This window comes from Cydia amplana, chromosome 17 (assembly GCF_948474715.1).
Source record: "Cydia amplana chromosome 17, ilCydAmpl1.1, whole genome shotgun sequence".
NCBI lineage: Eukaryota > Metazoa > Arthropoda > Insecta > Lepidoptera > Tortricidae > Cydia > Cydia amplana.
Window position 1 is genome coordinate 3,446,034 of NC_086085.1, and position 15,634 is coordinate 3,461,667.

Here is a 15,634-nt window from a genome sequence, read left to right on the forward strand (position 1 = left end):
ATATAGCGTTCGTACCTAACTTAAATTCCCGACATTTCTTGAGCAAATACCTGCATCTTTCCGCAAAATAATAATAGCTCTTCTAAACAGAGCATCGCAAACGGTGTCACTGGTGTCAGAATACAAAAGAGACCTTCGAAAAATTAAAACAATAGAAAACTATTCCGAGTAGGCACTTATCCCTTCCTTCCTACCATGTGCAAACGTGGCGCAAATTATTGTACAATGCAAACTCATTTTTTTTTGTATTGTTATCTTATCTGTATCCACAGGGGCGGGCTCGGACTTCGAAGGCGAGCGAAGTGAATGAACAGTTCTTGGTACTGAAAGTGTTGCCAGCAAATTACGTTAAACTCGCTTTAAAAGATTTGATCTTCGTTAGATATTTTTCTTTAGACTAGAATATCTTTATTACTCACATGTTGGTGTACAGGTCTTATTAGGTACAATACTTACATTACAACATTGAATTGTAGAGTATATTGTAGTGTATTGTAGAGTGACCTCTACAAGGGTTTCGACGGTATTTAGGCGCGAACTTAATTATTTCAGTACGTTTGTTTTATCTACTAAAGTGGAAGTGATTAGTAGGAACGTTTGAAATATATTTTATAGCTGGTCAAGCAAATCTTGTCAGTAAAAAAAGGCGCGAAATTCAAATTTTCTATGGCACGATATCCCTTCGCGCCTACATTTATTAAATTTGCCGCCTTTTTCTACTGTCGAGATCTGCTTGACCAACTTCGTTACCATTATAACTGTATTATGTTTTCAAAAGAGGTGAAGTAGGTTAGATACTAGCTACAATCATATTACTTATGATTTTCCTCCATGTCCACTGATGTTAAGCTCCCTGTCTAGTAGTAGTCTTCCCAAAAGACCACAGTGAGATATTTGTCAAGAAAATATTGACTACAGCAACGGATTTATCGAACCTTAATACGCTTATTTATTTTTGTTTTTTGTTTATGACACTTATACCGGTCCTTGGTTTAATATGCTGGGTGAGCTGGGAATGCATTTTTAAACGAAGTAGTCAGAATCTTTTTTAATGTATGTTCCATTGTTCACCATTTACTTTGAGACTTCTATTTTTTATACCACATCGGTGGCAAACAAGCATACCCAGCCTGATGGTAAGCAGTCACCGTAGCCTATGGACGTAGGACGCCTGCAACTCCAGAGGTGTTACATGCGCGTTGCCGACCTTGAAACCACACACTACACTAAAATTTTAGTTTTTATAAGATAAATATATGTATATATGTTTTTTCTTGAACTCCCCATCAGCACACAAGCCTCCTCAAGGTTTTGCCCACGATGGGTCTTGTAATAATAGTAACATGCCTGTAACTTGTTATTATTCAATAAATAAAATAAAATAATTAGACTTGACTTGAGACTTAGACAGATTTCAATTTTATTTTGTTTGAAAGTCTATGCTTACTAGTTGGTAAAGGATCCTGAAAAAATCGAGGGAAGTCTTGAAGACACACGCGCACTTCTAGTGATTTTGGTACATATTTCATGGTTACGGGGCAACCTGCTGAACCCTACGCCGATTCAGACGACGCTACGGAGCCACGCTGTTACGTCGTCGCCCAAATCGAATGTTTAGTTAATTTCATTTTTATGAATATTGTTATTTTTTTTTGTATCTTTTCTTTTATATTTTGTAGTTTTAGGTTTTATACTGTAATGCTGTGTTACCTACTTGATGAATAAATAAATAAATTATAAAAGCTCGTACATTTTTTGTCTGAAAGCATTTGTAAAGCTGATGAAGATTATAAAATAAAGTGATGGAATTTAAAAATATTTTGTTAAAAAGTTTTTTTTTCAAGGTTATGAAACCAAAAGTCAAGCTACCAGCAATAAGTAGTAAGTGTTTTCAACGGAGAAATGTTATCGAAATCGGGGTGACGTTACCTGACTAACCTTTTTTTGTCCCCACCATCCACACAATCGATATGCCTATTGCTTGAGCGAGCGCAGGCAAATTGTTCTGGATTGTACCAGTGTAACGTGACCTTATTATCCGAAACAATTACACGTAATCCGTGAACGCGCTTCGCCCGGTTCTCTTGAGCATTTGGGTGTTGCAAAATCATTGTTATGACTACTTGTGACATTACAACGCCGAAATCAGTCGTTCTTCAGTCATTTAACGCTCCCTTGTGCGGTCAATGGGGCAAAAACTAATTATTCAATCTTTTTAAACCTTATTTAAATAACCTTAATGTTTCGTGTGTGAAAATGCGAATTAAAGTGTCATACTATTCTGGTTAAAAACTGAAAGCTCTAAGCATTGTAATATTTAAACTTTCGCGTTTTGAACACAACAAGCTCTAATCATTGTATTGTGATGGTGAGTATTTTTTACAAGCAAATAGATCTAGCTAATATTTAATATACAGGGCTATAACCGCGAAAATCTAAGTTCGTCAATTGCGGGCATTTTTCTCTGTCTCTCTAATTACGTCTTAATGAGAGTAAAATCCTAATCCTAGCAATTTGCGAATTTCGGTTTTCGCGGTTGGCCCCCTGAACCAAAGTTTGTGACATGGCATTTGCGAAGCATATTTTTACCTCCTTATGTATAATATCTTATCATGGCGACTTTTAAAATTTTCGATTCAATATAAATGTGAAAATGTATCAAAAGTATAAAACGTAAACTTAACAATATGTATAGTTCAATGTAGTCATAGAACTCATAGATATTAAAGGGGCAACAACGTCCATAACTCCATAAGCGCTAAGTGGTCGCTTATTATCAGGCCAGCTGTAGGTACCTACACTAATTTTTAAATTACTATGCGGCTCAATTTTATTTACCTATTGTCCGTATAATAAGTTAGTCCAAGCTAAATTGGCAGCGATTCTGTTAGCCTAGATTTTGCAAGTGTTATTTTAAATGTCATACTTCTATGAAATGATAACGTTTAAATAAACACTTGCACATTGCACATACTGGGCTATCAAAATCACTGCCAACTTAGCTTGGCCTAACTCTAGCAACTATGTCAAGTTGGTAAGGGCCACTTGCACCATTCACTAACCCGGGCTTAACCGGTTAAACCTGGCGTTGCCATGGTTACCAGTACAATTTAACCGCTTAAGCCCGCGTAAGTGGGATGGTGCAAGTGGACCTAAAATAAGTTTATACTAATTAATGGTTAATCCCAGATTAAGTCCATACCCTCGTTCGTGCTATGATCGACGACTGACAAATTCGAGCCAAATGTCAACGAGCTATGTTTTATATCCCAAATACCAAAATGAAAATTCTATTGGCCAAATTTCTGCACAATCGGATTATTGTGTCATTTTAGAAAAAAAATGGCTTTTATTTTCTAACGACAGACATACTTTTACTTTGACAAATGGGACAATCGAACTGTGATTTTAATATTTATCTGGGATATAAAAAAAAACCGGCCAAGTTCGAGTTGGACTCGCGCTCGAAGGGTTCCGCACCATCAACAAAAAATAGAGCAAAACAAGCAAAAAAACGGTCACCCATCCAAGTACTGACCGCGCCCGACGTTGCTTAACTTCGGTCAAAAATCACGTTTGTTGTATGGGAGCCCCACTTAAATCTTTATTTTATTCTGTTTTTAGTATTTGTTGTTATAGCGGCAACAGAAATACATCATCTGTGAAGATTTCAACTGTCTAGCTATCACGGTTCGTGAGATACAGCCTGGTGACAGACGGACGGATGGACGGACGGACGGACAGCGGAGTCTTAGTAATAGGGTCCCGTTTTTACCCTTTGGGTACGGAACCCTAACAAGGTTTATGTAACTAATACTGCTGAAAAAGTTGAGGGAATTGCATAAGAGACCTGGCAACACAAACTATGTCAAGTCAATGTCAAGTAGGATCAAAACAAGAAAAACTTATCGGGAGCGACCATTCAAATATTGTTAAGTGATTTTTGTCGGGTGGAAGTTTACGTTAAATACAACTATAGTATATTCGTAATATAAACATTAATTAGATAATTACCTATATCTCAAGGTCGTAAACAGAGTACCTAAGGAATTAGCTTTGGAAAGGTTATAAAATGTGCGCGAGTCGTATTTCATTTCAAATCTATCATGACATTCATGACTGTTAAAGTAAACATTTCTATGTTAGTTCTATTTTTGATATTCTTAACGACTTTATTGAATTAAAATGTAAGAATTATGGAATGTCAATGCATGACAATATCCAATGCAAGCGTATTATTTACGAAAACTGCTAATTTAAGTCAAATGTTCAGCATTTTCAATCAGACTGCGAAATTGTTTTTTCTGCTGACAGAACGAATTTGTTTACCTACCTTCTTTGATTTTATCGCACTTTTGAACATCGAGTAACAAATGAACGAGCGTCTCGCAAACGTGACTTATTATTTATATTTCTGTGTAAAATGTCGAAGAAGCCTTACGTTATTCAGGAGAACAGTCCAAATCTTGTAATTGTGCCTGTTGATAACATCGATACGTTCTACGAGCCGTCACCTAAGAAAATCAAAGAAAGTGATGCTCCTAATCCTGCTCCTACTCCAAGCATTCCTCATACTAGTGTTTTTGCAAGAAAATCTGGTGCAAAACTGAATTTCAGTGGCAGAAATAATGATGTGCTGATTGATGTACGTAAAGTTCAAAGGTCACCAACAAGTTGGGCGACTAATTATCTTCAGAGTATCGGTGGGACTTCAACAAAGTTTGACAGAGTAAGTTTGTGATCACTTAGTTAATGATAAGTGTGCGATGGCGAGTATGCATGGAGACAAAGGACAGCCTCTCATGTGGTGCTGGAATGCAGCGGAGTGGCTCCATACAGGGCAATGCCTCTCGGATCTCCAAGAGATGTCCCTGAGGTCCTATTCAACATCACAGGTTTGATAGGATTCCTTGAGGAGCTGGGCTGGCAAGACTACCGTACTCTCATCACGCAAAATAGGCGCCAGTCGTCCAGTTGCGGAAAATCACCTGCACTACAATACAAGTGTGAATTAACTGTTTTTTTTTTATTATAAATGGGCTTACTCATGGCCACAGACTAGCTGAGGCGAAGACGTGGCCTACTGTATGACCTACCAACTTAATTCATTAATCTTAATACAAACTGAATTGAAAGTGCTACTATTGGTATGGTAAAGTTTTAGGAAAGAAGAGGCCATAAACCCAGAGGGCAGAATAAAATAAGATCTAGAAAAGAAAAACAGTTTACTGACCATTGAATAAAATTACCAAATTATGGTATAAATCAGCCATTTTCAAAGTGTGTCTACGGACCCCTAGGGCTCCGCAAAGCCTCAGTTGGGTCTCCACGAGAATAGTTGTAACAATAAGAAATAAAAAACATCTCTTCTATATATTTATGGTACTATTTCTTTTAATTTATATTTTGTGAAAGAAAAGTCTCCATTCTGTGTTGATTAAGTATGAAATTTCACTTTATGAATGATGCAGGCAAGAAATTGCGAGACTCGGTTAATTAATTATAATGCAAGAATGTTTGTTTTGTATGTCTACTGAGTACCAACCACACACATAATGATTAATTTAATTTTTTTACAAATATGGCTAGACTCAAATTCATGTTAGTTCTCAGAATAAAATAACTAAGGTCAATATGGGTAAGGGTAGCATACTACTGCCTGTGCTTATTGCGTTTGGTGGCTAATGTATGAACTCGGGTTAAACATTTTAATAATGTGAAAGCCAGCCACACTTACCCCGCTGCCACACATTGACATCATATAAATATTAAAACCCAAATGAAATTCTTGGATCGCCTTGAAATGCAGGGGTCTCCAAACATTTTGGTAAGAGTGCCACAGGCAGGCCTCCACTCCACTACCTTTTCACAGACCGGATGTATAAGATTTGTCAGTATTCAAATAGGTAGGCTCTCGGCCCAGATATATAGTTTGGATACCACTCCAGGTGTCAGGTTTACCTCTTTAATACTCGTGTTCTGTGGTATGGAAGTCACGTGACTTTTCATAGTATTCGTCATCTCGATACGTTTATAGGTGTAGTAACAGTCAAGTTATGTTTACATTTTTCGCCTTATTACAAAGGAGTAAGGTGCAAAAGTGTAAACATATTTTAGACGTCGACTGCACGAACACGCACATTAACGCCTTGACAATAGAGGAGTGTTCAGATATTTGTGAGCACCTTGGCCACCCCGATATATCTGATGGCGACTGTACAGTTAGCAGCAGAGTGATCTGCGACTGTCTGTGGTCAGCAAAATAACATTAGTGCAAATAATTTAAGCAAGCTAAGATAAATTTGTTGATGATTATTGATTAATTGATTATCTTATCTTATACCTTTAATCGAGCAATTCTTGTTTGTTTATTTATTTATTTATACATATATATTTCGGCGATCTCGGAAACGGCTCTATCGATTTCAATGAAATTTGGTATAAGGGGGTTTTCGGAAGCAATAAATCGATCTAGCTAGGTCTTAACTCTGGGGAAACGCTCATTTTTGAGTTTTTATATGTTTACCGAGCAAAGCTCGATCTCCCAGATATTACATGCTTATAGCATCAAAAGTCTATAGTGAAAAAGTCAGTCAATAAAAATAAAACAAGTCATGTTGACTGTTATCTATCAGATACATAAGTAATATTTATTTTATAAGTGTTGTATTTAAAAAGACACCTATGTTATGATGATGTTAACATAACTAACAAATAAAAAACGTATTAGAACGTATAGCTTGTAAATATTCATTCTTTAAACTGTTTGAATTCGGTATATTTTACTTACACAAAGTGAAACAAGTAGAATTATACCCATAATAGTTTATGGGACATGCTGCAGGCACGGTAAAAATTTTACATGCCTAGAAATCTTCTCAGCTCACAGACTGTCTGAACTCCCATAACTGGATTGATTTTTTCCCCATACGTTTTTATCGGGGTAACCTTGAAAGCCGCTCTTATGGCAAGGGGCGAAAGTTCAATATTTAACTGATCATACCGCTGTTTACTCTGCTCCTCCTCCCTGGACTCCCATAAGTTCTTTATGAAATACAACTTTATAATCTTTATATAAACCTGCCATGACAGTGTAGAAAAATGTAGACAATTTATTGAATTCATCTATGAAATGTTTCTCATTCACCATTACATAATTCCCTTTTTTTCGACAGATTTATTCCTTGGCGTCAAAACCAACGTCCCTTCTCACACATACGGAAACCGTGCCAGGAAACAGACATCAACAAGAAACTACAACAGAATCAGCTCAGGAAACAATGCAGAAAAAAACTTCTCAACCAAAGATCAACATCAATCTTATAAAACCAAAACCTGTACCACAACCCACCATGGCCAAAGAAACTAGTAAGCCAAATTGTAACACAAACAATATTACATCAACATGTACTACCAATGTACGAAAAGAACCGTCTTTGCCAAAAAATTACAAGATACCCATGCAATCAAAATACAATAAACCTTCAATTCATCCAGTAACAGACAATGAAACTGGTAGGCCAAATATTAACAATAGCATTTGTATACAAAACAGCATTATATTGAAAAAACAGGCATTCATTTCACCATCAAAAAATAATAACAAGGTCATTAAAACAAACCATAATAAAACTGCGACCCCTAATACAGCAACGACCAAAGAAATTGCTGACCAAAATAAGAATAAAAAGCCAAATCAATTAAAACATGATTTGAATAATAGCCAGTACAAAAATAACCAAGACAAAGCTCAGGTAAAGATGAACAAAAATACCGAACATGTCAATAATGGTATTGAAATAAAACAGCTGAAAAAGAAAGTTACAGTTCAGCACATTGATAAACAATATACAACAAAATGTGATGAACGAATGCCACCTGAATATAAAGAAAATCATCAAAGTCAACCGGTAAACAATAAAGAAAACGATCAACCAAAGTATGAAAAGGTAATTAAACAGCGCAAAGCAATCAAAGAAACAACTAGGCCAAGGGATTATAAAGATGGGCAGGGGCCATCCAGAAACACAAACGAAAATATAACTCCTGAAACAAATGAAGCTATTATTGCTCATATTAAAGCTATTAAAGATATGTATAAATTAAAGAATAAAAAAGAGCCTACCTTTTCTACTAAACTTAAAACAAAAAAAGAACATATTTCAGATATATCTAAAAAAGTCAGCAAATTAGAAAAACATACTAAATCGAAAGACAATCGAAGCCAAGAAATCCTAAAAATATCCAAAAAACCTAAGGACAAGGTAGTAAGTAACAAAGAAACGCATTTGCCGCGAACTCTTTTAACAAAGGAAGATATTGATGATAACCTAAAAAAGAAACGTGCCATAGAAAAAATAACGAGTCAAGGTGAATATTCGGGAAGTAAGACTAAAAAAATTAAATTGTCTTCGCCGGATACTAACACAGCCAAAATGAACACGTGTAAATCTGTCCACGAAAAAAAATTAAGTAAAAGTATCTCCCCGGTCAAAAGCGTCGTTTCCCGAATAAATACAGACCGTCAATCTCATAATTCTGAAAAGTTTTACCATAAAGAATCGGGCTACTGTCACTCGCATTATGAAAAAACGTCGGGCAAAAAAATTAATTATCACTGTCAAAATTCAGAAAAACATGTGCAAAGAGGTTCAGACGTTGATTTAAGAACAAAACTTAAGCGTAAATATCCTAAAATCGATTATCGAAAAGAAGACTGTAACTGGAACCATATTCATAAGAAAGATAAGTTTGCCACAGTACCAAACGGAGACCGATTTGTGCCCGAGGAAAATTTGATTATATCATTTAATGCGGAAGACGACAATGAAGAAAAACCCACAATAAAAAAGTCACCGGTAAAGAAGTTGGCGCGTAAGCAATCGTCACCTAAAGATAAAAAACGTAAAAAAATTAAGCTAGAAATAAATATTGTATTTGGCCATGGAGATTCAACTGATGAAGAATCTACCAAAGGTGAGGTTGAGACAAGCGTCGAGACGGTGGAAAATATGGACCTTAGTTTCCTTGATGACTTCAATGTAGATGAAATAGCTGAAAGTCTAAATGAGTGTAAAGACTGTACTAGAAAAATGAATGAGGAAGAAGCCGTTGTTGATGTCAACGCACAACACATTATAACAAACAACAATACGATAACAGAAGCTATGACTAATAAAGAAAGTGCGGTATTTAATACAAATGAAAGTATGTGTAATGATGAGTTTGCTGAAAATAAAACAGAATATCGCAAAGAACCCGCATTGCAGTCAACAGTCGATAAAAATAGGTTGGTTTGTTAATGTCTAAAACTGTAAATTACCCAAATGTTCTATATTTTATTTTATTATTTTAATGGTTGTTTTTATTGATTACAGTGCCTGCTGTGAAGAAACCCAAAACACAATTAAGTCTAATATAAGCACAGGGTTAGATAATATAAGTACAAAACAAAGCGCCAGAACTAAAAATAAAACGGATATATTCCAGAATTACAATTCTCAAGACAATAACATACAGGATCTATCTTCGGAAGTACCTACGGTAAAGATGAGTTCTGAGAATTGTACTGACTCTGATCGCAATAGCAATATACCAATTAATAAAACTCAAGAATCTACCGCGATGAATATGAAAGCAAATGTTGATATAGAAATAAACGATAACAACAATTTCATTACAATGCTAGAGAATAATTCTGAAGGAGTTGAGAAAACACATATAGATAACGGTTTGCTGTTAGTGAACAAAATGGACTATTCAGAAATCATAAAAGATAATAAAAATTATAAACAACATCTAACATCTTCTGAAATACCTGTGGCAATGTCGAATTCCGATAGTAATATTTACTCTGATCACAACGATCTTATAGATGCTCTTCAAGATAATAGTGTAGATGATAGTTTAGAAATGAATGCGATTAAATCCTTTATTGCCTCTATGAACGATAAAACCGATGAAAATAATTTAAAACCTTCTAAAGTTGAAATGTCGTCGACGGTAACGAAGTATTCGAATACGCCTTACAAAACTAAGATTAAACAAATGGAGACAGTCATGACTTCTGACCATAATACCACTGAAATATTGACGTGCATTAAACCAGATCCTGAAGTTATTTTAATTGATGATTCAGACAGCGAAAATGAAACGGAAGTGAAAAACAAACAGACGACCAAAGACGAAAATGCAGAAAACGTACAGCCTAGCAAGTTAATTTCGCCAGATAAAAAAGATGAAGTAGTAATTATAGAACCTGCTGAAGAAAACTCTGAATCAACCTTAATATTAGACACAAATGAAGAAGACTTGCAGTCTGCTAAGGAAACTTGCCCAGTGAAATCAGATGAAGTAATCATTATTAAACCTACGGGCGTAAATTCAGACTCAGTATTAATATTAGACACAGACTACGACATTGAAGAAAGTATTGATACTAGCCAGTTAAATGAAAGTAATCAGAACGCTTATAGTGAAAATATAATTATGGTTGAACAAAGCGAGCCTAACAAAACGGCACTGAAAGATACTTCCATCGAAATTAAAGCCAATACTAATGCTGAAATTCAGTCGGAAAGTGAAAAAACATTAATCCAAGATAATGTAACAAATAAAACACAACCTGGAACAGCAAACACAGATATACATAATAGCAAAGACAAGAAAGATAATTTACAGGATGCAGATAAAGGAGCCGGTAAATCTAATACAAACCCATCTGATGAGCCTCCATGTAAAAAACCAACAGGAAAGGACGATATTCCCGAAAAATCTACACCAAATACAGTTTCAATAAATATAAAAACGCAGAATGTTAGCTCAAAAGCTGATGCAAAGGCTCGCAATAAAGAAAAAGACGAAGTTGTCCAAGAAAGTGAAAACAACGGAGTTGAAAGAAGCCGCTGTATAGCCAATAACAAGTTTGTACAAACACTGGAATCAAAGTTGTTTTGGTTTTTGGGACAAAAATGCACAGTTACAGACGTAATACGACACGATGGAAGGTTCTCCAAAATATATCGTTGCAAAGATTCTTGCAAACAGGACTACGCCATAAAAACATTGAAGTGAGTACATTAACTTTCTTTCAAGTATTTCAGTTATAACTTTGCTGGAAGCTCCAAAAGTATTGGTACAATCATGCTCCTTCATTGTTTGCCATTTAGGGTTCTAGCTAAATTGGACATTCCACAGCAGACGTATTGAAAACCAATTTACCTGGGACCCTAAATGTTTAATTTATTTGCAAAAATATTTCTTACTTTTACGACGCAAAAAGTGGTCTTGTAAGTTTAACCGCAATGATTGTGTATATGGCCCAAGATACACTTGTAAGTTTTACTTACGTAAGTAGGGACACAGCCTTACTACAGAATGAGAGAAAAAAGTGGTCTTGTAAGTTTAACCGCAATGATTGTGTATATGACCCAAGATACACTTGTAAGTTTTACTTACGTAAGTAGGGACACAGCCTTACTACAGAATGAGAGATGAATATCGTTATCTTATTCTAATAAATAGCTTTGTCTCTACTTACGTAAGTAAAACTTACAAGTGTATCTCGGGCCTATGTGTGTCTGTCTGTGACAGCGTAGTTCTTTAAAGGGTGAACCAAGTTTTCTAGCGGTGGTTCATACGTTCATAGACATGTTTTTTTCGGTCTTTCCTTTTCATTGTGAACTTTGTAAACATTATCATTTTTTTTAAGCTTACATTGTGTAAATTCTTTCAGGAAACAATTCGACGGCTACAACGTAGGCCTTCAGAAACAAAATATGATGATGGAACTACAAAACGGCGTTCCAGAGAACAACCTCAACTGTGTCCGTCTGATCACCGGATTTGTGGTGTCAGGGCTGTGGTGTTACTTAATGGAATACTATCCCATGAATCTCCAGCAAGCCTTTGTTGAGAACAAGCGGAGTTTCCACATTGATCATGTGCAGATTTTGAGCGGCCAGCTGGTCTCCGCTGTTACTATATTGAGGAACAATAACATCATACATTCAGGTACCTATGCGTTTACCTTTAGTTTGGTATTGTCTATGGCCCTCGCGTTGTATGATGGTCCCTATGACAGTTCCGTGAAGTCTTGGTAGAAAAAATATGATTTTCACCCTTGGAGGATACAACTAAACGGAGTAGCCATTGACAGGCTTTCCCCTCTGTCGAGAATAGGCGGCCAACGGTCACACACAATGTATGGACTGACGTTTATCTGACATGGCTATTTTTACGTTACGCATACATTTGACGTTCCCCTCCCCCGCAAAAATCGGCAGACTGTTTTGTACAGAAAATTACAGACATGGCGTCTCCGTTTGATTATATCCTCCAAGTTTTCACCCATGTTTTTGTCACTTAAATGAAAACATCATAAATAAATTAATGTGCTAAATTTGTCAAAAATGTCTATAAATATTTTACATGACAGCTACTCCATATAAAAATGAACTGTCATAGAGACCATCATTCGATGCGAGAAGTTTTAAGGTTTTATAGATTCGATATTTTACTTTTTTTCTGGGATTTTTTTTACGTGAGCGTAACTTCGATTGTATGGGAGTGATTTTTCTTCTTCTTCACCTACCTCTTATTTATGTATGTGCGTGTGTACATGGCTGTACAAACTACGAAGTATGTCGTCAATACGTTTGCTTTAAGTTTCAAGTTTACAGTGTGTGTAAAGTACTTTCTAGCTTATTGTCCCCTTGCTATACGGTCACATCTCAAAATTTATGATTATTTGAGATTCAATCTTAATTAATAAATATTAAAGTTTAGTTTCCAATAATTATAATGTGTATCAGGGGACGTTATAATGTCCTGATTGTGCTCAGTTCACCCAAAATAATAGTTACGCACTTCACTTTGTCGTTAGTTTGCTATTTGCCTGGCAATGAGGTCAGGAGCTAAAAATAGAATTATGGGTTTCGCTTTTTCATAGAACATATGTCTAACAATGTGTTTCATAGACATTTGGTCATTTAATATTGCCTGTACAGTCGGCAATAAAAACATGAACTTAAGTAAGACGAAAGACGACCGCGCGAATCGCCTTTCTATTATACAAAAGTAGTCCTCATTCTCCTGGATAATAACATTATTGGAAATATTTAACAACAATTTGATTTTTAATTTAAAAAAGATATGGAATTTATTTTCGCTCCGAATACTTACAAAATTAAAAAAAAGTTAAAAAGTAGGGGCATGGCTATGGTTCATATACACCATAAAAATATTTTCAATGTCAATAACCAGAAATGAAAATGGGGCTATGTTTGTACGGCTACAGAGACGCGCTCGTCCCCTTTACTCTTAAAAATAATAATTTCTGATGTTATTTCTATTTATCGTTTGCAGATATAAAACCAAGCCACATCCTCATCAACTCATCCCAAACCCGAATTAAACTCTGCGGTTTCGACCAAGCGACCTACCTCGAAGACAGCAACCTTTTACCAAAGACCGGCACTGTCAACTACAGGGCACCCGAGCTCATACTAGGCTATCCAGCCGGGTACGGTATAGACGTGTGGTCGACAGCGCTAGTGATGTACGAAATGGCGACCAATAGGAAACTGTTTCCTGGGTTTTATAATAATAACATACTGTATCAGCAGTTGTGCTCGCTCGGTGCTATACCTATGCAAATGCTGATGGAGTCTAAATTTAGGAATGCACATTTTAAGGGTACGGCGTTTATGAAAATAGTTGGGAGTAAAGAGGTATGCATTTTTTTAACGCACTTTTATTTAGTCGGACCCCACTAAGTTTTCATGCCAAGTATAAAGATTATAGAGATATATTATGTACCTATACTTACTGCCAAGTTTGTGCAAAGTTAACGTGGCCAGAGTTTTACTACCTACACTTTTAACCAAAGAGTTATTGACTGTTTAAGACATGTGAATTTCAGAAAAATCGTGAAACGTCAGCTAAATCTTTAGTTGACAAATTTAACGAGAATTCAAAGAAAGGCCGATTAAAAAATATCTCTTGATTAGGTTTGTTTAGGAGTGTTTGTCGTATCTTAGGGCCACTTGCACCATTAACTAACCCGGGATTAACCGGTTAAACCTGGAGCTACCATGGTCACCAGTACAATTTGACAATGGGTTAACGGTTCAACCGGGTAACCCCGGGTTAGTGGGATGGTGCAAATGGCGCTCAGTGTCGTATCACTGGACTGTGAATATGTTTAGATGACAAATAAAATAACACACGTTTTTTTTACAGAAAATCATAATAAACGAGATCGAATTCAACGGAAGACTGAATTCCACCCTATTCCAAGTCTACACCTCCGATTGGGGGAAAGAGAGAGACGCAGCGAGCAAGCGAGAGGACAAGAGGAAACTCCGTGCGTTTTTGGACCTACTTCAAAATATGTTAGTTATGCATCCGCGGTGCAGGATCGCTATTGAATTCGTGTTTGCGAACCCTTTTATTTACGAGTCGTTTGATGACTGTTGATGTGTTGATTAGTTAAGAGGAGATTTTAGGATAATGTTTACGTTTAATTTGTTTAATTTTGTTATGTGAAGAGTACATTTTAAGTTTTCTATTTGTCTTGTTTTATTTTCTACAATACCTATACAAAGTTAATCAACCAAGGCACCATTCATCTATTACGTAAATCGCTTTAGGGAGTTCGACCACGCCTTATTTTTTCTTACAAGACCCACTGGCGAGCACTGTTTAGAACGGTGGGACAACGGGTAAAAAAATACCCACTGTGGCTAAAAGCAGTGGGACCACGGTTAAAATGCGCGCGAGGATAGTGGTGTGGTATAAAAGATCGTGGCCATTCAGACAACCATCACGTTTACGTTGACACTATTGAGCGCACTAACAATTTGCCTTCGGCAATTGACAAACGTGAAGCCGTTTGTAAATTGACGACGCCGTTTGTAAACGGCGGATTCCTACAATTTGCCTGCGAGAGATACGTCAATGAATTGGTTTATTAGAAAACACAATTCCCTGAGGGCGCCACTGGACGGTCGACGCAGTCTTAACCTTTTGGACGCCAATGATCGATATATACGCACCGCAGGTCCAACGCCAAAGACGGATTAATCGGTCATAGACCACAGAGCAACATAGACCTAGCTGCATATAAAGTTCAATTTCAGTTGGCGGTGTCGAAAAGGTTAATATGTGTATAAAAGCGGTTTATGACATTTTTTCAACGATTTTAACAAGTAAAGTTTTGGTTTCGGCAAAAAAACATGTTTCGGACACTAGTTTCATACGTTTTTCAACACACTTGAAATGAATAGAACTCACCTGTCCTGGCATCTTAGTGTGTCCGTCGGGCACGTGCATCAGCACGAGCGGCGCGGCGCGCTGTGTGTGCGCGGAAGAAGCCGCGCCTCTGCAGCTCATACACGTACACACACACACACACACACACACACACACACACACACACACACACATACAAACAAACACACCCACACTCGCACACCATATAAGTTGCATGCGCGATTATTTTGTATCCTATTAGTTTATAAATTTTATAGTTAATGCTCTTTGTTAAGTGTAAGTAATAAGTGTAGCACTAGCATGATAATCTTAATGTCAAACCTGCTTTGCACTCAAGGGCTCCATGATACAGGCTCAGCTT

At 36.5% G+C, this 15,634-nt stretch overlaps 2 protein-coding genes across 4 annotated transcripts in view; one reads left to right on the forward strand and one right to left on the reverse strand.

Annotated features, from left to right (window-relative positions):
• Positions 1 to 15,634, reverse strand: part of LOC134655684 (bifunctional glutamate/proline--tRNA ligase) — an 82,051-nt gene that overhangs the window by 64,669 nt on the left and 1,748 nt on the right. The window lies entirely within an intron of this gene.
• On the forward strand, positions 7,249 to 14,569 carry LOC134655681 (protein PF3D7_1417600-like). 2 transcript variants are annotated; one of them, XM_063511124.1, is made up of 5 exons: positions 7,249 to 9,289; positions 9,378 to 11,069; positions 11,735 to 12,012; positions 13,366 to 13,730; positions 14,242 to 14,569. In XM_063511124.1, the coding sequence occupies exons 1-5, from the start codon at positions 7,281 to 7,283 to the stop codon at positions 14,476 to 14,478; spliced, it is 4,581 nt and encodes a 1,526-aa protein (XP_063367194.1). In that variant the 5' UTR covers positions 7,249 to 7,280; the 3' UTR covers positions 14,479 to 14,569. The 2 variants fall into 2 exon arrangements, with proteins under 2 accessions (XP_063367194.1, XP_063367195.1); XM_063511125.1 differs by having other exon boundaries at positions 7,249 to 9,268.